General features: G+C 44.9%; 3 protein-coding genes across 9 annotated transcripts in view; 1 reads left to right on the top strand and 2 right to left on the bottom strand.

Annotated features, from left to right (window-relative positions):
• The window catches only part of nfatc3b (nuclear factor of activated T cells 3b), a 14,079-nt gene extending 3,837 nt beyond the window's left edge, over window positions 1–10,242 (bottom strand). For 2 of the 4 annotated variants that reach the window (XM_079450043.1, XM_079450045.1), the window contains exons 1-9: window positions 9,895–10,229; window positions 7,006–8,122; window positions 6,724–6,886; window positions 4,979–5,178; window positions 4,309–4,481; window positions 2,648–2,788; window positions 2,482–2,537; window positions 2,226–2,352; window positions 462–1,265 (exon numbers count right to left, since the gene is read on the bottom strand). In XM_079450043.1, coding sequence (XP_079306169.1) covers window positions 462–1,265; window positions 2,226–2,352; window positions 2,482–2,537; window positions 2,648–2,788; window positions 4,309–4,481; window positions 4,979–5,178; window positions 6,724–6,886; window positions 7,006–8,122; window positions 9,895–9,979 — 2,866 coding nt within the window. In that variant the 5' untranslated portion in view covers window positions 9,980–10,229. Of the gene's footprint in view, window positions 1–461; window positions 1,266–2,225; window positions 2,353–2,481; window positions 2,538–2,647; window positions 2,789–4,308; window positions 4,482–4,978; window positions 5,179–6,723; window positions 6,887–7,005; window positions 8,123–9,894 lie in introns of all 4 variants that reach the window. The other 2 variants (XM_079450046.1, XM_079450044.1) reach the window with 2 other exon arrangements.
• dus2 (dihydrouridine synthase 2) lies at window positions 10,240–25,328 on the bottom strand. Of its 4 annotated transcripts, none has more exons than XM_079450048.1 (16): window positions 25,008–25,328; window positions 24,668–24,798; window positions 24,423–24,468; window positions 24,242–24,333; window positions 23,801–23,844; window positions 23,634–23,694; window positions 23,457–23,504; window positions 23,249–23,314; window positions 22,827–22,897; window positions 22,658–22,744; window positions 19,561–19,729; window positions 19,308–19,429; window positions 17,767–17,910; window positions 17,579–17,666; window positions 11,143–11,216; window positions 10,240–11,050 (listed from the first exon to the last, which is right to left on the bottom strand). In XM_079450048.1, the coding sequence occupies exons 2-16, from the start codon at window positions 24,794–24,796 to the stop codon at window positions 10,789–10,791; spliced, it is 1,503 nt and encodes a 500-aa protein (XP_079306174.1). In that variant the 5' UTR covers window positions 24,797–24,798; window positions 25,008–25,328; the 3' UTR covers window positions 10,240–10,788. The 4 variants fall into 4 exon arrangements, with proteins under 4 accessions (XP_079306174.1, XP_079306176.1, XP_079306175.1 ...); XM_079450050.1 differs by having other exon boundaries at window positions 24,668–24,801; window positions 25,008–25,087; XM_079450049.1 differs by having other exon boundaries at window positions 10,363–11,050; window positions 25,037–25,285.
• Window positions 20,917–21,954, top strand: LOC306890373 (carotenoid-cleaving dioxygenase, mitochondrial-like). The gene has a single exon (XM_079450051.1). It carries the CDS (start codon window positions 21,055–21,057, stop codon window positions 21,928–21,930), a length of 876 nt encoding a protein of 291 aa, XP_079306177.1. The 5' UTR covers window positions 20,917–21,054; the 3' UTR covers window positions 21,931–21,954.

Raw genomic sequence — 25,328 nt, 5'->3', positions numbered from 1 at the left:
GTGAATCTTTGTGACTACACAGTCCCTTGTGCAAAATAATAATTTTGCCACACCTGCAAATGGTATGTGAATTGATTAAATTAACCTGCCATAAAAAATCCCTACTGGCAATGAAACTGTATTTAGCAGACTATTGGTCTTCAGTGTAACATAATTTTACTCTTAAAATTGCAGTAAAATTGGAGTTTTATACAATCACAAAAGCCCAATGCCATTGCAAGTGGTAGTATTGTGGTAGTATTGCACGTCTCAAGCGTAAATTATCACACTCACTTGGTCATAACAGGAGTTGATAAATATGATCATATTCCATATAACGTTGTACTAGCACTATATGACCTGTAAATGCAAAACTATCCAAAATTCTAGGATAGTGGGGGATATCTACAGATTCCCAAAAAGTAGACTTAAGTAATTTTGAATCCATAACATCCTCTAAACAATTCACTTTAGAGCCTTACCATCATCAAGAGTGATGTCCTGTAGTCCAATAGTCTGAAAGGTTAGCTCGTTCTCTTCCTCTGGTTCTGGTTTAATGCTTTGGTTCACTTCATCATGTGAAGATCTGAAATTGGATGTGGCCACAATTTTGCCGGCTATCTTTGGTGATGTAAATTTATGGGGATCATGGTCCATCAAGCGTTCCTCAATAGACGATGAGTTAGAAGGCACTTTATTGAGATTATGCTGAGGAGACATCTCAGAAGAGGTGGACTCTGGAAATTGTACAGGGACTGCAGTGTGGAGACCAGACCTATGGACATTTGAGCTAGTTATCAGAGACTGGCTGCATGCTGAGGAGGGACCGAGGATTTGGAGATTATGACTGTGTTCTGAAGGCATGCCTTGGTGTCCTTTGCCTAGTTGAGGCCTTGGTTGCTCTGCAAACATTTGGGATGAACCATCTTCGATAGGAAGAAAAGGCTGTCCTTTGGAAGACAGGTTAGGTTGAGGTGAGTCGTATGAAGTTTTTGTAAAGTCCAATGTTGGGTTGTGAAACATGGAGTGGACGTCTGCATCAGCGCTAAGACTGTTGTTCGCCTGATGAGAATGGTTCAGATACAATGGATCCTGAGATGAGTAACTGAGATGAGCTGAAGAACAGACGGATTCTTTAGACAGCAGCCATTGCTCAAGGGGCTGAACCTGGTCAGATGGTATTTGGTCTTCACTTGTGATGAGTCCAGCTGGGGTGGTAAGATTGCATTCAAGATTATTGGTGACAAGGTGTGGCTCCACGCTAAACTCCTGCTTTATCTGCACTGCTTGAAGGAAGATGTTCAACACATTACTTAAGAAGCTTTCATTAAATTGAGGTCTCAGTTGGTAAAGATAATACAAGTATTAAGAAATGTTCAGACCAGTTCAACACTAGCAGGGTCATTCTCACGAAACCACAAAAAAATCATGGCAGTAAAGATTTTGATATTACTCGGTAACACAAACAATTATCATAATAAATATAACTGTGTTGGACAAGGAATTCCTTTAACATAGGAATGAATTATTGATGTATTTATTGCTTTTTCTGCTGAAATTCTCATGACCGTAACACGTCCTAATTTGTCTATGTGAATGGTAGCTGTAATTTAAACAGAGCAAAATGTATATATTCTGAATATAACAATAGTATGTTCTACCAGATGTTCTCCAATGACAAAAAAATGACAAAAAAATAATTGACAGAATATAAAAAAACATGTGTTCATGACTGTTTCAACAGATTTTAACATTAAGTTTGATTTTATGTGAAGAAACACACTAACCAGTACCTTTCAAATGGCTACTAGGTTAACAGATTACTTCATATTTTTCTAGTTAATATTAATATTAGCTTTCCTGTAGCTCAGTGGTAAGAGCATTGCATTAACAACGCAAGGTTTTGGGTTCGATTGCAGATACCTATGTATAACTGTATAGGATAATGCAATGTAAGTCGCTTTGGATGAAAGCGTCTGCCAAATGCCTAAATGTAATATTAATAACTTCTTTCATGCTTATTTACTGATACATTTAAAAAAAATTACATGTAGACATTTTTATTCAATTATATGTCTTGAATGTCTTATTAGGTTTGATTAATAAAAGCTTGTTTAGGCATCATGGCTTCTGTTTTATTAAACATGCATTGGGCTTGACAGTTTAAATGGTTACCGTAATGAGAATTTTAAGCTTGATTTTGTTAAACTGTCAGTAAAAGCTCTACTACACAGAATGAAATATACCTGGGAGATAAGTGAAGAAATGTGAGGCACTTCTCTTTCTCTTTCCATTGCTGACGTAAAACTGCACCTGGGTGGAAGAAGCTGTGGTTCTCTTGTAATATGGAGGAATCTTCACCACTATGCTTGTCTAATCAGGTACAGAGACACAGAAAAACCTCAGACATGTTGCACCTCTATGGGGAATGCTCTTAGCAAAACCATTGTATTTGTTGTTCAAATGAAACTTAGCCCAAAATTTAGAAACATAGTTACTTACATTATTGCTCTTTTCTTGTATAGCTTTCACATCCACCTCCCATTGTATTTTACCCTCTGCAATGGAAATGGCATGTTTGTAATTATATATCAAAACACCCATAGTGTATGATAGGACAACAGTTTTAAATATCTTGAGATCCTCAACATTTATGTGATTCACTTACCAGATCCCTTCTCTAGAAAGATGACTGTTGACTCGGGGTTGATGTTTGGGCCGGTGATGATCATTTCCTCTCCTCCATTAACAGAATCACAGGTGGGAGTAAAGCTGTCCAAGTGGGGAAGTTCCTGAGCTAAGCGTTGAGCTAATGAATTGAGAGAAACAATAAACAATGTATCAATATATTCCTCTTTGTATTGGCTACCCAGCATTACGAAAGTCAATGTGGTTGTCTCACAGTACTGCAAGTGATACCCATGAGCTGCATTACTGAAATGATTATGATGGCTGTGTAATGACGAACATACATAGTCACATTACTTAAAGGGATAGTTCACGCAAAAATTATAATTCTGTTTACTCACCCCATGTTGTTATAATACAATATCCACACAGATCTCATCCCCCTTTGACTCCTATAGTATTTATTTACCCTACCATGGCAGTGAATGGGGGATGAGATCGGTTTGGTTACTGACATTCTTTTAAATATCTACCTTTGTGTTCAGCAGAACAAAGAAATGTATACAGGTTTAGAACGATCTTTGGGTGAATAAATGATGACAGAATTTTCATTTTTGGTGAACTTCACATTTAAATAGTCGGCATACTATTTATAATTGACAATAACAGCTACTTTTGTTTTGCAGATCTAGTCTGTTTAATTGGACAGCTAACTTCCGTCTCTGTTTGTTTATCGGTCTGGCTGGTCATTATTAAATTTAACTACTTATATTTCAATCAATTTAGGTTAATATACAAGTGTATTGTTATTTTAATGTACAGAATTGTATTTTATAAACGATTTGTTGTTTTTTGTTTTATGTATGGTATGTATGGAAACTGTATGGTACATTAACATCTAGCGGTTGAGCTTGTGGTCGCAGTCTAAATTCAAAATATTGCAGAGACAAGTTAAGCCCAAGTAACATTTCTTCTCGGTTTCTTTTGCTTGTTATCGGAAATAAACTACAGAAACTCTATTGTTTGCGAATGTGTACCGGAAGTACTCCGGAAAAGTCTTCTTCTTGGACGAGAGCATTAAGACGCATGCGTATTAGGTTTGTGCGCCAAATGCCACATGGGGCTTGCCCCTATTGAACATGCGTTCTGACTCACAACACAGAAGCACAACTAAGAAGAAGACAAAGAAGAAGTGGTCTTGTGAACGTGCGCCCTACACTGACAAGACAGAAGAGAATATATCGATTAAAGTCTGTATTTTGGTTTGGTTTGGTTCGCACATAAAGCATTCTCGTTGCTTCAAAAAAATTCAACTGAGCCACTATGCGGAAATGGACCAATTTAATGATGTCTTTAGTACTTTGGCAAAAACTGATACCATGATGTCTATGAGGAGGCCTGGAAATCTCTTGGATGTCACCAAAATATCTTTATTTGTGCTCCGAAGACGCCGGAAGTTCTCTAAACATATTTAACGTCATGTGGGTGAGTAAAAAATCACACAGAGTTGATTTTGGGGTGAACTTCCCCTTTAAGGGCAGTCCACGAACATGGGCATGCGCAGTAACACTTGTTTATGTTGTTGCTTTAAAAAAAACATCTATACAAAATAATTATATTGAAATGCCTTCTAGAAAGATAATGTCTAAAACAAAGAAAAAGAAATGCGTTAAAAATGTATGAATGTCTAAATGGACTTACAGCACTCGATGGGTACAGATGCCACCTGCAGTGAGAGCACTTTTCCATTTTGCTGTGGGATGTGAACACGGAAGACTGCACGCACACGTGTGTTTTTACGTCCAATGTCCGTTTCTCCCTTCCGCAACTCGATGTCTGAGTTACGCAGCTTCAAGATTCCACCACAGTCAATGCTTTAAAAGGAAAAATGTATTTCATTAGACAAAAGAATTGTTAAATTACAATACACTGTAACACACACAAAGGCTCTAGACAGCGATGCCACAGAAGAACCATTTTGGGTTCCACAATGCACCGTTCAGTCAAAGGTTCTTTAAAGAACCATCTCTTTCTTACCTTTTAATAATCTGAATAACCTTTTTGTCACCTTTTGTGAAACAGAAACATTCTTTGGCTGTAAAAGGTTCTTTACAGAACCATTCAGACAAAAAGGTTCTTCTATGGCATCGTGAAGCACCTTTGCTTTTAAGAGTGACTTCTGTGAAAACTGCAGTTGGCAAAGGCTTAAAGATGAAGATATTCTTTTCATTTACTGCGGTGCATTCAGCCAGCCATCTTATTTAAGGCAAAACAGTAGGCCTGGTCAATACATCATTTATGCAAAAACACATTATCTCTCTGATTGGTTCAGGGCAGGTAAATGTAAATGAGTGGTGACTCAGACAGGTACCTGGCACACATGTTGTTTTCAGGCAGGACAGGTATTTCCAGAACTCTGGTGCCGGCAATCACTGTCTCCTGACTCGGTGTGGCAACAGCTTTTCCTGTAATCCTGTGCACCTGATAAAAGGCGTGTGGTCGTACATAACGCTCGTCTGCTGTCCCAATGAACATCTGCAGGCTGACTGCTTTCTCATTGTAGCCGATGAGCTGAAAACGAATGATACGAACATACCAAATGTGTCCATCCCAAACCTTTAATAGCGTTTAGCTTTCGAAGAACCTAAAGTTATTTTTCCATGTTCTTTAAGCCAGTGTGTCTTTCGTTCTCTAGTTTTGCATGTGATTGCTTTTGAAGCCTCAGCTCACCTGTTTCTCTGATGGCAGAGAATGGTTTGCCCATTTGTGTTGTGGGTAACTAGGGTAAACAAACTGCCCAACACTTGTAACATAAGCTTTTACCACAGAACCATGTTAAAAATACCACAGGCTGTCTGCATCCATCGCTCTGGACCAATGAAAATACTATAGAAATACATAACAATCACATTTGGGTCTTATTTCAAAGGTATATTAAACAAACGATAAACTCATATTAAAGCAATTACAATTTATCTCACACAATAATCTGGTCCAACTACGTACCAGAGCAGATGCGAGATGAGAAAAACTACCTGAGGTGTTCAATTTATCCGAACAATGAAAACAACGCCTGCGCGACCATTCAGTGAACAAACCCCTATGTGCACAATGCAGCCTGACAAACAAAAACAACACTAAAGAATCGCTAAAAATAGATGTTATGATTCAATAACGAACTATAATCAATAAATTACATTTAAATAATGTCTAATACTTTCATTACCTAGCAACGACGAGTTATTTCAATATACAAACCTTTATCACTTTTAATCACGTTTCAAATCTTTTACGGTTTCCATCTAAAATAGTCTAAAATGTTTAGCAAGACAATAACAAAGATTTAGGCTTTGCAAACTTGATTTCCAACAATGCTGAACATTTAGAGGCAAACGTTACGAACCGCATCTGTCTTTTACATTGTTTTCTTAAATTTGAAACTACTGTCATAGTGGAGAAATGCTTAGAGCAGAATCTTGCAGAGCAAGTTCATGTTACACTGTCAACATGTTTATAGCTGCCTGTATAATAACACGTCCAATTTAACTGCACAGACATACAAACTTATAGGGATACTTCAGCCAAGAAAAACACTTTCCCAATGTTTTACTCACCCTCAAGCTATCCTGACTGATTTCACAGGTTCACACGCAGCCGATGGATAACAGAAGTTATACATTATAGTCAATACACTCTCAATATGGATAATTCTCTTAAACAAACGCATGGATTTGCGTCAAAAGAGCATTATTAAGACCACAGAGCCGTGTCGAGCAGTTCAATCCCATTCTACTGATTTTGTTCCCTTTAATGCCACAGCACCAAAACGACAATGTTTAATTTCTTAGTCACTAGCGTCACCAAATGGAAAAGTCAAACACAATGACTTTCAAAAAGGGTCTCCCAAATATACCCCCATCACCCACTGTTTGGCAAACAATTGTCCTGTTCACAGAACCACATTGTTGACACTTATCAGGACATCACCCTATGAATGACGTACTTAACATAAACATTACAGTAGGAGGATAGGGTAAAGTACTGTAGTATTGGAAAAATATGCACTTATCGCCAAAGAACATTTATGGAAGGTGAATCTTAGGACTAAAGCCTGACCTTTACAACAGGGTGTCTTCCACATTCAGATTTAATGGCCCCTCGACTGCCTTCCGTCTCATAATGGGCTCTATGGCGAGGTTTAGGTTGGATCTCCATCTTTAGTTCACACTGACCAAACTGACTGGGCAGTGGACAATCCAATGAAGGTAAAGATGTGGACCTGAGTAGATAAGACAGACCAGCAGAAGCTGTAAGAAACGTGTTTTTTTACTGGAAAATGAAATAGAACGCATGCAACCTATTGTTCTAACATGGTTCAAATGTTTACCTTTACAGTACCTGTATAAAGGAGTGTTAACTTGCTTGGGTTTGGCCCAAGAGAATTGCCTTGGAACAGATAAGAAATGTTCCATTATCTCCTCTTTTCGTAAAGGGGGAAGGGACAGTGATAGACCTTGGTCTTGAAGACCAGAGTCCTGTTGTCCAAGCAGCAGAGACGCCTGATCCTGGTTGTGGTTGGTCAGATAAGTTCTTCTAGTTTTTAATGGGATGTCTACATCCAACGGAAGTGTCTGTTGAGCGCCTCCCAACCACGTGTCCTCAGTCACACTCCCCCGTGGAGAATGAGAGGGCGTGGCATTTGGCGAAAGGTGAGGAGACGGCAGACTGGGAATGACCTCTGAGCTGGAATGACGCCTTTTTCCACATGGTGAGTTTGGCCGAGAGGAAGGCCGTGAGGATGAGGACTGGGGATGGTTACTCAGCCACGTTTCCTCAGTGACGCTGGTGCGAGGTGACTGATAGGGCGACAGTGACTGGGCGTATTGAAATTGAAAAGACTGTTGTTGTTGTTGTTGGTAACGGTACCATGGGTCGTCTCCATATGCGCCCAAATAGCTGGGTGAACCGTAGGGGGAAACAAGTGGGGACACTTGAGGAGACGCTAGGGGAGAGGTGAGGGGGGATGGCAGCGGAGACGCCTGAGGTGACATTAGAGGAGAAGCTAGACGAACTCTAGAAGCTGCCTCATTCAACTCTGCCTCTACATCGTCATAGATGTGCGAGAACGATTCACAGGACGAGGCGTCGGACAACCAGCTGCGGGAGGACAAGCTGCTGCAGGGGCTGGGACACAGTGTGGACGTGTCCCGGTAGGACGGATCTAGGGGAAGGAAGAGCTGGTCCCTTGATAGAGAAGCAGCAGCGTCCTCACCACAAGCACCTGCTGACTGGTCCAACTGGTGGACACCTAGGTCCTGGTGGCAGCTGGCTGGGATAGAAGTGATCTGGATGCTTGGACAGTCAAAGACCCGGCTGGGAGACTCCATTGGTTGAATATAAGCAGGATGAGGTGTGGCATAAGGCTGGGTTGTACAGCTGTCCTGCTGTCCCGTGGGATAGCCGGGGTCACTGGCAAAAAGAGGGTAGCAGTTGGCGTCATCATCCAATTTGGATTCTAGGGTAACACACAAACAAGAAGGAGGTTTTAAAATTAGAGCACTGAAGATACTATAGCCTCGATAACAGTCGTGAAACAGACTTAACAACTCATTTTATAACATAACATTACGCATTCCAAAGTAAATAAGACTGACGTTAGGTGCAAAATGATTGTATTCATTAAAAGCTGATTGTGAAAAGTGGGCATTTAATAACAGAATGGAGCCAGATGTGAATTCACAGTTGCAGTACACTGAGGAAGAACCTATCCAGCACCAAGTCTCTACAAAGAATAGCCATGGCTTTATTTGACTATATGTGCAGTAATCATGTTTTTTTGGAAGATTGAATATTTGTTAACCCCCAATTTTACTACAAATACCATAGTTAACTAAGGTAAACTGTAGCATAGCAACATGATACAACTTGCTATTATTCCCATTACTGCTGGAAAGGCTATGTTACAAAAAATAATGAAATCAGAATAATAAATCAGACAAAACATGGTTACTATGTGTATAAATAAAATGGTGCTCATAAATATATATATATATTTTCCAAACAGTGAATATGCAGGCTAAATGATCATACAGGTTGATACCTAAATGTTTTACGTCAACTGGGAAATCGACACTGGGAAATCGATAAGCAGAATAGAAATTGGAATCGATCAAATTCACACGATTCCCAACTCTAATTGAACAATATAGCAATAATTATCATTCAGGCTTCCCCATGCTTTAGAGGTGGAAGAAATAAAATTTAAAGAAATTGTAAAATTGGTTAAAATAATGTAAGTTTGTTAGACATTAAATTAAATGTCTTATAAATTAGTTTAATCAGAATCAACTGGTACGGTCTTGGAAATAAGATGTGCAGAATCCTGTGTTTTGTAACTGTTCTTAACTGCCAAGTGGGTTATCTATATTTTGCCATAATCAACTACATTTTAAAGATGCTGCTCATTCAGACAAGCGAGCAAGCCGACAGCTGTCAAAAGTGCAACAGTAGCTGACCACAAATATCACACACACTGATCCACCAGCTACAGATGCTACCAAGCTGATAACACTCTACCTTCAGCAGACAGCTCACAATCCTTCAGACAATTATTATTTTTACATGTCTAGTACCACTAATGTACATCTTATGGACGTATATGTTTCCTTTACATCTTTCCTGTCTGTTTTAAATTTATTTTCTGTCCAGCTTATTTGTAACTATGCAGAGTGTTAAAAGTGCTATCGTAATCAAATGAATTTAAAATATCCAACAATAACGAATGTGACTTCCTGAATTAGTTATCAGCAAGAAATAAACGCAAAAGCAACCTACAGATAACTAAACGAATGACTGTATGAGTGTACAGTGTAGTTACAGTGTAACAACTACAACAGCTCGTATAGGAAGTATTAGTGTAGTGCAAGTGCGGTACCAGTGTTTTGTTTACAAAGAAATAAACAACAAGACATGTGAAAAACTGAAGGTATTGTTTGCCTAGTGTTTGAGGGAGCAAAAATGTTAAAGTGCGGTAAATGAAGCCATCGATGTTATTTTTAAGTTGTTTCGCACGGTTGAGTTTTGACCTTCCCTTGCGCGTCCACTGCACAAACTGACACATTGGATGCCGAAAGATAAGGAAGTAAAAACACCGTTCGTTTGCATATAATAACGCACAGATCCGAATGCGAACACTTCTTGAAAACATTCCAACCCATCCTCGACAGAACCACAACGCTTCCATTGCCATCGCGCATTTTGTTCGCGTCGCGCAATTACTGTACAAACCTGTAAGGGCCAGCGAGGGTTGATAGTGACTGGTCTCCCCAAAAATGAGTCTGAAGTCCAGTTCGTCACTGTAGTTAGAAGACATTTCCCCAGAGAGCTCTTGTTAAACTCCAAAACTACAGAACGCGTCCATGCGTGCGCTAGACGTGATCGTGCGATCCAACTTTCTAGGATCTGAAAAAACAGGAACACGCTTAAAAATATGGTTATTGTCCTCTGAAGTTGGTTAGATCGAGCCTTTGATGTCGTTTCGTTGGGTTAATGACGTTTTTTGTCGTGTTTTGTGCTCATCTAGAGTCCCGCGCGTACGTTGAAAGCTACAGTCAAGTTACATTGACACTCCGGCCTGACGTCACGACATCTGACAGACTACAAACACCCGAAAAGGAAACACTGACTTCATGCGCGCGCTGCGCAAACCGGTTGGCGTTTGACTTCCAGGTATCGCGATACGACACAACCGCTTTCGAATCGTTCTCTGTATGACTTCAATATAATAATAAAAAACATTATTTATAATTGTTAGCGAACAACTAAACATTTTATTCCAAATAATATTCATCAGGCTGGAAAACTTAAAATATTATGAAATAAAATAAGTTTATAACGCCATTGTATCTGTTTTTACTCTTCACATCAGCCGCTTCTAGTAAAGAGCTGAAAACCATTATACCATTTAAAAAAAGACAATACTTCTTTCCCCCACATAAAACAGTGGCATACAACAAATGACAATAAGATATTCAAGGCAACATTAATGTGCAGGGCAACAATGGGACCTTCCAATTGAAGCAGACAAAATGTGCTGTTACAATGCTTCCAAAATACTCCACTGTGCATTGATGGCATAAGAAGTAATTGTAGTGAGTTCATATAGTCAATGTCTAGCGAAGGTTAATGTGTGGTCTGACCGCAAAGACCATTCACAACTTTGGTCCTGCATATCATTTCCTCTTCGTCTTGTAGCGGTGGTTCACTAATGTGTCTCTTTCGGACGGCTGACTCATTGTCATCCAGTGCTGCACACTGTTGGTTGTCCCTCTTGCGTTTGCTCACCAGCCCGCTGTTTTCCTCTCCTACTCGACCCTCTGGAAGCCCCAGTGTGCGCAAGCAGACAATAGCCGCTGCTTGCTCTGCAGATTTCTTTGACTTTTCCCTAAAACAAGAATAAGAGAGATATATATATACATATATATAAATGACATGACACATGCAATGTACATGTGCGTGTTTGCACAGAAAACTCACCAGAGTGTAGACCGGTACTTCTTATCGGCCACAATAACCATGGATTGAAACGCTCTATCTTGAGTTCGCTGCTTCTATGAAGTTAAAAGTAACATATTACTTGTTTTTACCCAAACTTGCCTCAACAGCAACTGGCAAATCATGGTTCACCGCTGTAGAAAAGGAAGTTGTGCCTTCCTGTTTTAATAGATGTCAACACAGGCATTACTTGACTTGGTTTGATGCGCAACATATAGGACTTTCCACTTGTGATTGCCCTGGTCTATTTCATGAAAGGTTTTTTATCGAGTAAAAAGTAACATCTGATTATTATGGTTGTTACATTGTGACGCGTTGACCCAAACACTGCTTACCACTAATCAGATAATCTGCGATATCATTATCATCTAGGTTTCTTAAACGTCTCGGTTACGTATGTAACCTCTGTTCCCTGATGGAGGGAACAAGACGTTGTGTCGAAGCCGACAGATGGGGTTCGCCCTTGAGAACCAATCATCTCTGACTATTTTGAAAAGGCCAATGAAATTGGCGAATGAAATTTGCATGCCGGGCTCCGCCCCCGGATATCCGGGTATAAAAGGGGAGCCGGCGTGCTCATTCATTCACCTTTTGTGCTGAGGAGCCTGAGAGCATCTCGTGACTGCTGCAGCGGACGGCTATTGTCGTGGCAAGAAGGACACAACGTCTTGTTCCCTCCATCAGGGAACAGAGGTTACATACGTAACCGAGACGTTCCCTTTCTGTCGGTCTCTCGACGTTGTGTCGAAGCCGACAGATGGGGTTCCTATGGAAAACGCCACGGCACTAGCCGCGTCACAATCTCTAGCGAAGCGACGTTGACCGGCCTGGGCGAGCCACACGTGAGCGCTATCGCGAAATTTGTAACCTTCCAGTGGGCAGGCAGGGGCTCCCAGAGCTTTTGGCAAAGATGAGTAGCCCCTGCCCTCTGCCAACTCAGACGGCCCCATTGGCGAGGGCCATCCAGTCGTAGGGCTACTGGGTAAGCGCTGTTCCTTCAATGAGGACGTGCGCTACGGAGACCACTTCCCACCCTAGGGGGGAATACAGTGGAGACACCAACATGGTCTCACCAAATAGGGGAGAACTCATGGGAGGTATGTGCGGAATGCCGCAAGGTGGATGTCCACCTGGGGAGGTCATGGGTTGCCAAGCGGGGAACCATCTCATGACGACATCTCAGACGGAACCACCCTAGTGGGGGGTTACTACGTGTGGGGCACTAGGTCCGGTTAGAGCTATATGTAATAACTCAGCTTGATACCCGGCCATAGGCGGCAGGGCTGCTCCGCCGAGCCCGCCGCCCTGAGTGCTATTGATGGATGGACGGACTGCCTATTCTTCACCCTTGGGGAAAGAAGGGAGGCAGCCCATAGCGCACTGGTCCACCTCAGAAGGGGAATGGCGCTATGCGCAGGCGTACGCCCCACGACTGCTGGTCTCACCTGCTGGCAAGACTCGAGCTGCCGACTCCCCACGGAGGTTGCAAGCCTCTGCGAGGTATAGCGTAGCCCAACCCGCAGCTCTACAGATGTCTGCCAGAGAGGCGCACTAAGCCGATGCCCACGAGGAGGTCACACCCCGAGCGGAGTGTACCGTCACTCAATGGGCACGGGCTAGGATCGGCACGCCGTAGTGACGGCGTGTGCGACCCAGCGCTACAACTCTCCTCGGATACAGCACTCCCTTTGCTGACCTCCATAACAGACAAGAGCTGCTCAGGGCCTTGAAGCCCTCAGTGTGGTTCGAGTAGAGGCGCAATGCGCTTACTGGACACCCCACGTACAGGTTGGGTCTTTCTCCCGGTGTGGGAGCGCCTGCAAGTTCACCACCTAGTCCCAAAGGGGGGCGGCGGAACTTTGGGCACGTAAGTCGGCCGGGGTCTCAGGATCACGTGAGAGTCACCGGGCCTGAAATTTGGCAATCGGTGGACACGGAATGCTTGCAGGTGCCTCACCCTCTGGATGGACTCGAGCCCCAGCAGGAGAGCCAACCCCCCTCGCAGAACGAGGAAGGGGCTCTCGGCAGGGCCCGAAAAAAGGGGACCCACAGGTCCACCTTAAGGTCCCAAGAGGGTACGGGGCGCGGACGAGGCGTTAGCCCCTCGCGCCCTAGAGGAACCTAATAATCAGGTCATGCCGCCCCAGAGGCTCACCAGCAACTGGTACGTGATAGCCGCGACAGCGGGTACCCACGTTCCAATGTGGAAGGGGAGATTACTCCCCAGCCTCTCCTGCAATAGGACAGCACGTTCCTGAGCGAGCAATTCCGCGGGTCTTCTCCTCGAGAAGAGCACCAGGACGAGAAGGGGCGCCACTTAAAGGCATCCAGCCTTGTGGGCATGGCCCTTGCCTGAGTGACAGTCTCCACCACTGAGGGGGGTAGGTCATCCAGGAACTCCTCGTCCCATCCAGGAGCCAGACCCAGAGGTCCGGCTCGAACGCCACAACGTGTCCATCCCCTGCGAGTAGGCCCTTCGCCAGGGGATTTGGCCAGGGGGAGTTGTCGTCAGGAGTATTAGCTCCGAGGACCAAGTGTAGTTGGGCCCGTAAGGCGCAACTAGCAGCACTTGATACTCCCTTCCCAGACCTTGCACAGGACCTGCGCAATGAAGCTCACTGGGGGGAAGCGTAGTTCCGCTTGTCCCGCGGCCAGCTGCGCGCTAGGGCCTCCGTGTCGAGGGGGGAGCCTCGACCAGGGAGTGCCCAGCGGCACTGGGGGATGTTCAGGGAGGCAACAGGTCCACCTGTGCCCGCCCAAACCACACCCAAGCCGGCCGCAGTGGTGGAGTCGTCACTTCGCACGAGGTGTCAACTGATGAGAGCGCGCTTGGCTGTCTGGTTCAGGACACCCGGTGGTTATGTGACCTGCAGGGGCTTTGCCACCTGCTGTCTCCACTGGAGGCTGCGCGCTAGGGCCTCCGTGTCGAGGGGGTCCTCGTCCAAGGAATGCCCAGCGGTACTGGGTGGTGTTCAGGGAGGCGACAGGTCCCCCTGTGCCCGCCCAAACCACACCCAGGCCAGCCCGCAGGGGTGGAGTCATCACTTCCCACGGGGTGTCAACTGACGAGAGAGCGCTTGGCTGTCTGGTTCAGGACACCCGGTGGGCCTGTGATCTGCAGGGGCTTTGCCACCTGCTGTCTCCACGGGAGGAGGCGTTTTGGGCGAGTTGCGATGACTGCAGCGAGCGAGTGCCACCCTGAGGTTTAGTACGCTACGCCGGTCGTGCTGTCCGGGCCAGTATGCTGGCTCTGCACGAGAGGCCGGAGCCTCATCAGTGCAAGCAGGACAGCTAGCAACTTGAAGGCAGTGATCTGCCGACGCAGGCGGGGGCCCGTCCAGCGACCCGACACTGCGCGCCCATTGCACACCGCACCCGCACCCCGTAGGGAGGCGTCTGTCGTTCCACGACCGGCCTCAAGACCTGCTCGGGGTTAGGATGCGACGGCAGCAGGCGTAATGACGATACGCCTACTGCCAGTGCGCCACGCTCTCCAGGGAACTCATCTCTGTAGTCAGTGCTGTCGCGGTCCCATGTGCGTCAACCCGAGGGGGACAGGCCACCCCCGAGGACACCATGCCCAGGAGCCTCTGAAACTGATTTCAGGGGACCGCTGGCTGCTGCCTGAAAGTTCAAGCAGCTCAGCACTGACTGTGCGTGCTCGTGAGCGAGCACACCGTCATGGAGACAGTGTTGAGTTCTCTACCAGGAAAAGGGGGAGCTCCGCGCCAGGGAGAGCTGCTCTCTTTTTCCCGGCTGACCCGTTACTGACATGCCAGCCCCTCGACAGTGCCGAGGGAAACTGTACATGAGAGTATGCGGTCAGTTGTCATGAACCACTCCTGGCGTCTGACAGACACCAGGACGCGCTTCTGCGCCTCCCGAACGGCACCCTTGCAAGGTGCTGCTCAAGGTATGCAGCGACCCCTGGTTTTGGGGATGATGAAGTGCGGCTGTCGAAGCCACTGGACATCTCGGCCGAGGGGACGGTTCGATCGCCTTCGCCAGAGGGGTGGCAGCCCCGGCCTGGAGCACAGGAACATCCCTGCCTCTGCTGAGGTAAGAGGATGCCTGAAGTCCGGCGGAGGTCTGGCGAGCTGGATCGAATGCCGAGACGGACCACACTCCCAGCCACCGTGATGGTTTGAAATGCTAACCAAGCACCCAGAGACCTCACAGGGGGGGCTGCGATCTACTTCATCAACCCGCGGGGGTTGGTTCAATGACTAGCAGTGCTGTTCTCCCCGGGGGGAACGGCTCCGCTAAATCACCTGCCAGGCGATGGCGCAGCTCGACGCACCGTCGAAGCGAGAGTGCTGAGGGCTGCTTTATACTCGTCATTGCGTGCCGCCACGACGCAACGTCGAGTTGCCGAACACCATCTTTCAGAGGGTGAGAGCGGCTGCAAGTGGGACCCAGAGAGAGACCTCTCCTTGTGAGAAGGCGGGCACTAGGCCCCCGAAGGGGCCCAGAAGGTGTTTGGGACGCGGCAGGGACCGCCCCAGTCCGACCATCCAGCAACCCAGGCTGGGTCGGGCCCGATGGTGCAATCTCTCTAGGTGGTCCTCCTCTCAACGTCTTCCTCCGGGGGGCCACCTGCGGGGGCACCAGAACCGGAGTCGACGCTGGAGAAGGCCAGGGCTGCTGGGGGCAGACCACGTGCGAGACCTCGACGGCCGAAAGGCGGCCGGGTCACAGCAGGCCGGTCTGTTTCTACACTGTCAAAAGGCTGCTGGAGCAGTCCTTGACAGCGCCACCAATCAGCCGACCTTGCGAGAGGGGAGTCGGGAAAGTGGCCTTTCTCGACATCGCCCCCCTGCGCAAGATTGGGTCCGAGGCATCTTTCCGGGCCACTGATGTGGACATCGTCCGACCCAGCCTGCGCTGCCACCGCGGTCCCCGGAGGGCCAGTCGGCGGCGGCACTACTTGGGTCGGTCTTACCCCGTGGGGCTCTCTTTAGCGCCCTGGCCTGCAGGAAGGCCATGCGTAAGAGTGGAGGCAGCTTGGTCCACGGCACTGCCAGCCTCAACACCAGAGATGTTGAGACCTTACATGCCCTGGACGGTGAGTCTAGGTCAAGCCCCCCAGGTGGCCGCCGTCTGCGGATACCCGCGACTGCATGCTCCACCCAGGGTGCATTGACATAGTCCCTAGCTGCCTCCCCGCCCCGAGGGAAGAGAGGGCGATAGAGTCAGCTAGACGGAAGCGCGCCGAAAGGGACGCTCCAGGTCTTACTGAACTCCTTATGCAGCTCGGTAAAACTTGGCACTTGAGCCGGGCCCAATGTGCGAGTACCCAGCCGCGAGCACCAGGGCTGCACCGCAACCCGACGCTCACGGCGGTCCGAGCGAGCATGGCTGACATCTTGACGTCTGCTCTCACCTGTGCTCGACCTCCCGAGGGAGGGAGCTTCAGGGAATCGCCAGAGTCTGATGCCAGCAGGTCGCGCTCCGATGTTGCAAGAGACACCTCATCTCCACGGCTCGTGTCCGAGCGCGTGGCTGAGGAATAAGATGGCTTAGGACCATCCTTGGGGACCTGCTAAACAAGCGAGACGGGGCGCGAGCGGTCCGCGAGCCGACCGGCTGACGGATTAACGCTCACGATAATCCCCACATCACCCTCGCTGCTCGCCGCCGCTGACGGCAGGGCCGTAGCCGCTGCGGTCACAGAACGGGAAGCAAACGAGGTGGTGGCTTGCTCTTGACAGAACGTAGCCAACGTGACGCAACGTCTGAATAGCCGTCCGCCCGCAGTGACGCAACGTCTGACTAGCCATCCGCGCGCAGTGACGCAACGTCTGAATAGCCATCCGCGCGCCGTGCGGGCAGGACGAATCCACGAGGCTGCCACAGCGATCGGACCCCCGAACACTTGCGGCAACCACCGTGTCCGTCCCCGTCCTCGATGAGTGTACTGCACCCAAGAGATCAGCGGGCAATGCCACGCTGAGGAAATTGCTCTTTTAGAAAAATACCTCAGGAACTGCCAGGACGCCCAGGGGAATCTCCGCTGCACCGCGTCGTAGAAACCGGCAATTCGAAGAATGTCATCAGATGCGAAGGCTCCGAAGCACAAAAGGTGAATGAATGAGCACGCCGGCTCCCCTTTTATACCCGGATATCCGGGGGCGGAGCCCGGCATGCAAATTTCATTCGCCAATTTCATTGGCCTTTTCAAAATAGTCAGAGATGATTGGTTCTCAAGGGCGAACCCCATCTGTCGGCTTCGACACAACGTCGAGAGACCGACAGAAAGGGAACTGCGTCTACACTGGATGCGTGCAGTGCAATGCGACAACAGAACATCCAGTGCGGTCGCTGATTATAATGGCTTCTACTATCTCACTTCCTCTATCGACAGAGTGTTATACTCCTGAATCTTGATGAAATCAGTGTGATCTCTAGTAAAACTTACCGTCTCATAAACAGGCTGATCGAGCTTCTCCCTTCGACTCCATTCCAACAGGTACATCTTTGGAGTGATCTGAGGTGGGTAATCTCGCCTACACACACACACACACACACACAGACACACACACAAATGTCAATGCATATACGCTTGGGTCATTTTACTCGGATAAACTGTGCCACAATGAATTAAACCTCTCAAAGCGGATGGCCAATGTGATGACGTCGTCCTCTAGTGTAGGGTTAAATGGTTGATCAATGTTGACCTGTAGGGAAGATCTTCTAGCCCCCAGTTCAGCTGTGGTCTTAGTATAGTATTCAGTCATGCCAAACACCTCACTGAACAACACAAATACATTCCTAAGAATCTACAAGACAAGTGCATTATAATATTATATAATCAGTGATGATAAGATCGTAAATGTTGGGCCTTTTCTTATTTGAATATCAAACATTACATTAAAAACATTGCGATTAAATATTTTACAGTCTGTATATGGAGTACCTCAGAGATGACGTATTTATGTAGGCTAATGCTGCGTTCTGATTATGAGTGACTTAATCGCTTCAAGTCGCAAGTGGGTGTTCTCAACTAGAGGTTGCCTGAGTGACGACATCCATTGATCACGTTAGCTCTACCATCGTCCTATTGGCTATCACTTCTGAAAGTCGCTCTTCCTTTGCATGAAGTTGAAGATTTCTCAACTTTGTCGCATCGCTAGACATGCCCATCTGGTTGCCAACGTTTGCGACTGGTCATGTCGGCGGAGGTCACCAGATCTCCATTGAAATTACTGGGATCATGTCGCTTGTAATATGAACGAAGGCTATCCCGCCGTAAGCACCGCACTGATTCCCTCGGCCGAAAGCCTATGCATTTTTCCCATAGACTTTTGGAAGTCACATTATGAGCAACAAAGCGGCATGATCACATTCATTTCAATGGCGAGCAGGTGACTTCCCACGACACCAGCAGTCGCAGCCATTGGCGACTGGATGGGGAGTGTCCAGCGACGCGATCTTCAACTTCATGCAAATGAAGAGCGACTTTCGGAAGCGACAGCCAATAGGAAGATGGTAGAGCTGATGTGATCCTCTTCAGCTCTTGTATTTGTGACGTAAAGATGGAGAAGAGACTGGTCCTTGCTGTTAGCAATTTTCCACTAGTGACCTGAACCGCCACCCCTGCAACATGCAGCGACAAACTCGCTTATATTCTGAATACCGCTTCAGGAAGTAGTCGCTTTTAGCAACGGCAAACGTCATTTTAAAGACCCAGACACAAAAATCACAAGCGGGTTATAACTGGTGTGATTTATGTCATAGATTAAAACGTGAAAATATTTAGAGGTTTTTTATAGCCACAGACTTTATTTCAGGTGATTTAACGAAACCCCACTAAAAAAAAAACATAGACTTCGGGCGATGGAACCGGAAGTGTTAAAATGCTAACTCGCTTCTTGCGTTTCAAACAAAAATACGTCATCTCTGCGAACTCTATTGGGGTTCAAAATTAACGCATCAGGTACTAAATGAGAGTACAAAATAACACAAAAAAAGTATATTTCTCACAAATTTGCAAGGAAAGTGAAATTAATTCCATTCTCACAGAGACAAACACCAACCTTGAATACGAATAGTTATTTTACGATTGGTAAGAAATATTTATGGGTAATACAATGTACTGGCAGGGTGGCAAAAAGTTCATCCCTGTCATCAGACTGAAGATGAATTACCATATTTCGGCAATTGTTTGAGCTGCATGTAACTGTTTTCCAAACGGAGACTCAACTCTGTCTCGGAGCATCTGGCATAAGCAGTATTTGGTGTTAAATGGGTTATTGTCATAGCGAACGGCCTGTAAACCCACAGAAACAAATTCATGACTTCCATATGAAGTTCCAAAAAAAACAAATGAAGACATGAAGAAACTGTTTTTCACTGTTAATGACTGTAGGAATTTAACTATGCAACTTTTGTACCACTCACATATTTCATATATTCGTCCATTACAGTTTCTACAGACAGCGCACCCTGCTGTCGGAAGATTGATGGATTCCACATGGCCGCCCGAGCAAGCATTACAGATGATGCCCCTGTAGCAACCCGAAACTTCTCGATGTCATTGAATGTCTTCACTGAATCCAAAGAGCCACCACTACAGAGAAACAGAAACAAGACAATTTCAACTGCAATGTACAGTACGAAGGTCTCTACAGATTAACAGTGAGGAAAAAAAAGATTTGATCCCCTGCTGATTGTGTAAATTTGCCTACTTACAAAGAATTGAAGTTTATTTTAACTGATAGAAACAGAATTAAACCACAAAATCCAGAAAAACAAATGATATAAAAGTTATGATTGATTTGCATTTCATTGAGAAAAATAATTATTTGATTCCTGAGCAAAACATTACTTTGTACTTGGTGGAGAAACCCTTTTTGGCAAGCACACACTTCCGAGATTTTACGGTACATGGGCCCGTCCCTCAGCCCTATGCTGTGAAGTCATCCTGTACCCGTGGCAGAGAAAAAGCCCCAAAGCATAATGTTTCCAACACTGTGCTTGACTGTAGAGATATTGTTCTTGGGGTCAAAGTCACGATTTCTCCCCCTCCAAACATGGAGAGGCAATTTTGGTCCCATCCGACCACAGTACTTTCTCTAATGCCTTTTCTGAATCCTTTTGATGTTCATTGGCAAACTTCCTATCGCGTATCGGTTGGCCCATGAGTGGCTATACCTTTCGCCTTGCCGTGCTTCTCCGGGAGAATTGACCAATAAAAGGAATAGGATTCCTGATACGAAACAGCGTTCCAGACGTATAAAAAACCTTCTGAAACAAGTTGGAGTGCTAGGGGAGTGTATCAAGAAATATCACAGTGTATCACAGAAATACTACATCATACGTCCTACTTGTTTTTAACAAGTTGAACAGGCTAAGCATGAGAAGCCAGCACGCATAACCTTGTAAATAAGTCAGAATGCAGGAAAGGTCGTTAAATCACTGTGGTGAGGAAGGCGGGACGAGAGCCGTGACGCGGGGCCGGTGGCGTGAGTGCTAAGTGCAAGCAGCTGTGCGCGCACCGGTCCCGCATCTTATCACGGAGGAGATTGGGAGCTTAAAAGGATGTTCGGCAGGACTGTTGACGAGAGAGGACCGGGCCCGAAACTGTGTTTAGTTTGTGTATGTTTTATGGCCGGCAGTCTACCGTGAGGTGGCTGTCGGTTTGTTCAGTGTTTATTGTTTATTTAATTAAAGTTTTAAAGTTCAAATGTTCGCCGGTTCCCGCCTCCTTCCTTCCCTTCTTACGAACTTTATTACATAGGAAACTCATATGGTCGAAGAGGCTGTTACTACCATATCATCAGAGTTCCCCCAGGTGAGGAACGGAATGATGAAGCTGATCTGTCTGGTTCTGAGATCCTCTGCTCTATTCCTGCATCTGACCCCAGGAAACCATCTTACTACCACAGTTTTGCCATGTCTGAAAATTATATAGTCTTCATTGAACAGCCAATCAAACTGGAACTGCTCAAATTCATGCTGTATAGAGTTGCTGGAAAGAGTTTTCATAAAATCATGTCCTGGAACCCAGAACTAGAGACCATCTTCCATGTGGCAAACAGACACACCGGCCAGCTCCTCAAGACAAAATACTACACCAGCGCCATGTTCACAATGCACCAGATTAATGCATATGAAGATAATGGCTTCTTGATTTTGGACATGTGCTGTGGAGATGATGGCAGCGTGATTGGTGACTTCACAATGGAGAACATTAGTCAAGCATCTGGGGAGAAACTTGATAAGTTTTTCAATTCTATGTGTACCAACTTACCACGCCGCTACGTGCTGCCTCTGGAAGTAAAGGAAAATGACCCTAATGACCAGAACCTCATCAATTTACAGAACACTACTGCAACTGCTGTTAAGACTGAAACTGGGGTGTTCCTCACTCATGAGGACCTCTACAATGATGACCTGTTGGAGTATGGCGGTCTCGAATTCCCACAGATAAACTTCGGCCAATACAACGCTCGTCCGTATCGGTACTTCTACGCCTGTGGCTTTGGACATGTTTTTGGAGACTCTCTACTTAAAATGGATCTAGAAGGAAAGAAGCTAAAGGCGTGGCGCCATCCTGGCTTTTTCCCATCAGAACCAGTGTTTGTTCCAGCACCTGATGCTAAGGATGAGGATGATGGTGTGGTTATGTCTGTGATCATTACACCAAGAGAGAAAAATAGCAGTTTCCTCCTTGTCCTTGATGCTAAGACCTTCACAGAGCTCGGACGAGCAGAAGTTCCAGTGGACATTCCATATGGCACACATGGAGTCTACAATGAGATGCGCTAAACTAAACACAGTTTCGGGCCCGGTCCTCTCTCGTCAACAGTCCTGCCGAACATCCTTTTAAGCTCCCAATCTCCTCCGTGATAAGATGCGGGACCGGTGCGCGCACAGCTGCTTGCACTTAGCACTCACGCCACCGGCCCCGCGTCACGGCTCTCGTCCCGCCTTCCTCACCACAATCACCCTTTGAAAATTTTGTTCCAGATTTTCTTGTTGATATTCTGTTACAATAAACCTACCATTAAAATGATAGACTGATAATTTATTTGTCAGTGGGCAAACTTACGAAAGCAGCAGGGGATCAAATAATCTTTAACTATTCGAGAGGCTCATTGTGTAGAAATACTTGAAGGACTAGAAAACAACAGAAAAAACGTACTGGCATGAACATAATCAAATCCACGATCCAAGTCAATACTTCTTGGGATTCTATTTCACAAACATTTTAAAATAAAGAGTAACCAAGATAAGGACATTTAGTCTGTAAAATAACAACTTGGCACTCTTTTTGGATGAACTACCCCTCTTAGTATTTAAATGTGCATTGTGTACATTTGCAATGCCAATTTTTTAGATACCTATATATATATATATATATATATATATATATATATATAACCTATAAAAGAAATAACAAAATATCACAGCACTCAGCATCTGTATGCAAATGATCCTTCAGCTTTTCAGTACAGTCTGCATGAGACACAAGTGAAATAAACTGAGGACTGACTTGGCAATGACGGGAATAGACACACTTTCAGCTACAGCCTGGATATAGTCGCAGTGAACTGGATGCCGTTGTCTCTCCTCTTTCATCCTAAGAGCAAAACAACACAAGAAAAGAAAGATGATTTGTAATAAGAATATGTTCACAAATACAACTAAAGCAAACATCTTACCTGCCATGCACCGCTATGGCTGCCACTCCTGTTCTTTCGATTCTTTTCACTAAATTCACTGTGTCTTCAAGCTGAAAGGGGAGAAAATTTAAACAATTCGAAGATCTGAACACAGGGATCTAAATGTCAAATCCACAACCAAAAGTCTATCAGTTAACTTTATTTCTCCTATGGCTAAAGCAATCCTAATATAGACCGAATTTTGATGACATGATTTTATTCTTTTACAGATTAGGAAAATAGCTCCCAAACAGAATGACAGAAATATTTGTTTTTACACACAATCTATGTATTGTGATATCTGTAATGAGGGGTTCCCATGTCCTTTCACATTTGAACTTGTATTGTACAGTATTTTTACAGTAATCCTTTATTTTCCTTCCAAAGGCAGTGATAGTTCCCCAGATGGGGAAAAGGCGTACTGTTGGGAGAATCCTGATTTTGCACGTCACTGGTATTGAAATTCCATTCACAAGAGTGCTCAAGATCTGTTAAAGACAAGTGGTTAAAGAAAAATTTAATAAATTACTCAGCTTTACTGTCAAAAACTGTCAAGAACCAAAGTGTGTTGTGTTCAAGCAATACAGACAGAGCCTGGCTATGACTGAACCAAAATCTATTAAAACTTACAGCTTCTATTTTCTCTGGATCAGAAAGAAGTGCAGAACCCATTCCTCCCTACGAGAATGTATAATAATGAATTCTATTAGGACAGCACAAATGTTTACTCTAAAACTGTAAATAAAACTTTCAAAACATTATTTGAAATAAGCATTGGTATTTGCCAGACACAAAGGCAGAAATTACCTTAGTAGAGTATTCCTTTGGACAGCCCATATTCACATCAACAGCTGCCACATCATTTTCTCTATTCAGAATAGAAGTTTTAAAGTGTTATACTTCAGAGCAACAGCTTTGATCAACATTAGCTATAAATCTGGATCCAAGTGAAACAATGATATATAGCCATTTACATTAGTTTGGCCACAGCAAGAGCTCTGTCTGGATCAGCTGTTCCCTGCAACAGAGAAATAATTAAACTCATTTTCTATTACATTAGGCTAAAACACAATTCATTGGGTGGTAAAAAGGTATGCAAAACTATGAAAGCCAGTCCCTGCTTTATTTTGAAAAGATTTCCCACATAAAAGTAAAATAAAATGTGATACTAAGTAATGGTTATGAGAGCGTTTTAAGCAACTGTGGTGGAGACTGACTTGCATATAAAACACTAAATACAAAAAGAGTATTACTTCTCGGCGCATTAAATAAACGTGTGATTTCGACCCAAGAGTCAAGGCCAAAACACCCATTACAAAGACAGTGAAATATGCACCAGTCATGTACAAAATGTAAAGAAATGGGTGTTCTGGAAGGGCAAAAAAAGAAAGGTTTGAGGAATCTAAAGTACCAACCATTTGAAAGACAACACGGTCCTTCTCTTTACAGCAGGTGCGAAACATCACACGCTCATCTGGAGCAATGAAATCAACCGTCTCCAAAACATCTGAAGAAAAACAGAAGGCGTAACAACATGTAAGCTAGGCCAATACTCATATATATATATATACGATGACCAGCAGAAAACAGACCTACCGTTTACCACTCGCTTACATTGGGCCATTTTAATATCAATCAGCTCCTGAAATAACAAAGAGACAAATGTTTACATTCGGATTGCACAAAAACAACATTGCTTCAAGGTAATTCATTCATTTATTTTTATAACCTATTAAGAATATAGATCACATTGTTGTTGTTTACAGTGAACAAAGGAATAATGCAATAGGGCCTCAAAACTGAACAGATATGTCAGTGAGTGAATTTAAGTACAACTTCACCTCACAGTACACAATATCTGCTCCATAGTCCAGTGCCAGGAGTCTCATGGGAAGGGTGCCCACCCGCACCATGGGAGCCAGAATACACTTCTGACCAAAACACAACCTTCCAACACTGCTGGCCATCATCACTGCTGAGACACGATCACATCAAGTGAGCTTCAACACTGACATTATACAATATGTAACTATCACATTCAAGACAATAACATAGCATTAACTTTAGACTCGTTGCGTTCACAGCATCATATTAATGCCATGGCGAATATTTAAATACATTTGACGTTATTAAGGAGACTAATTAAGACATACAGAAACTGTAAGAAAATATCAAACTAACGTTAAACAGAAAATCTGTGGCGAACGCACAAGCATGAAGAGAAACTTCTGCGCACGACAACGTGCTTCCGGTCTGATGTCATAACTCTGCGCCTGTCAGCATACAGAAGTCAGCGAAATCTTTTCCACTTTGATTTTCTTGATTTGAAGTCTGAATTACACTACGGTTTAAGCGCCGGTATTTAAAGCGGTGTGACCAAACGACTATTATGTATGTATTATTATGTAATGTATTTTATTTAAGAATTGTTTTTTCCCGCCCGTGCGTACCGGCGCCGTGGCTTAGATGGTTAAAGCGCCTGTCTAGTAAACAGGAGATCCT

Source organism: Barbatula barbatula (genome assembly GCF_947034865.1).
Source record: "Barbatula barbatula genome assembly, chromosome: 25".
Taxonomy (NCBI): Eukaryota; Metazoa; Chordata; class Actinopteri; order Cypriniformes; family Nemacheilidae; genus Barbatula; species Barbatula barbatula.
The sequence above is the reverse complement of the archived record's forward strand: the minus strand, read 5'-3'. Positions and strand labels throughout refer to the sequence as shown.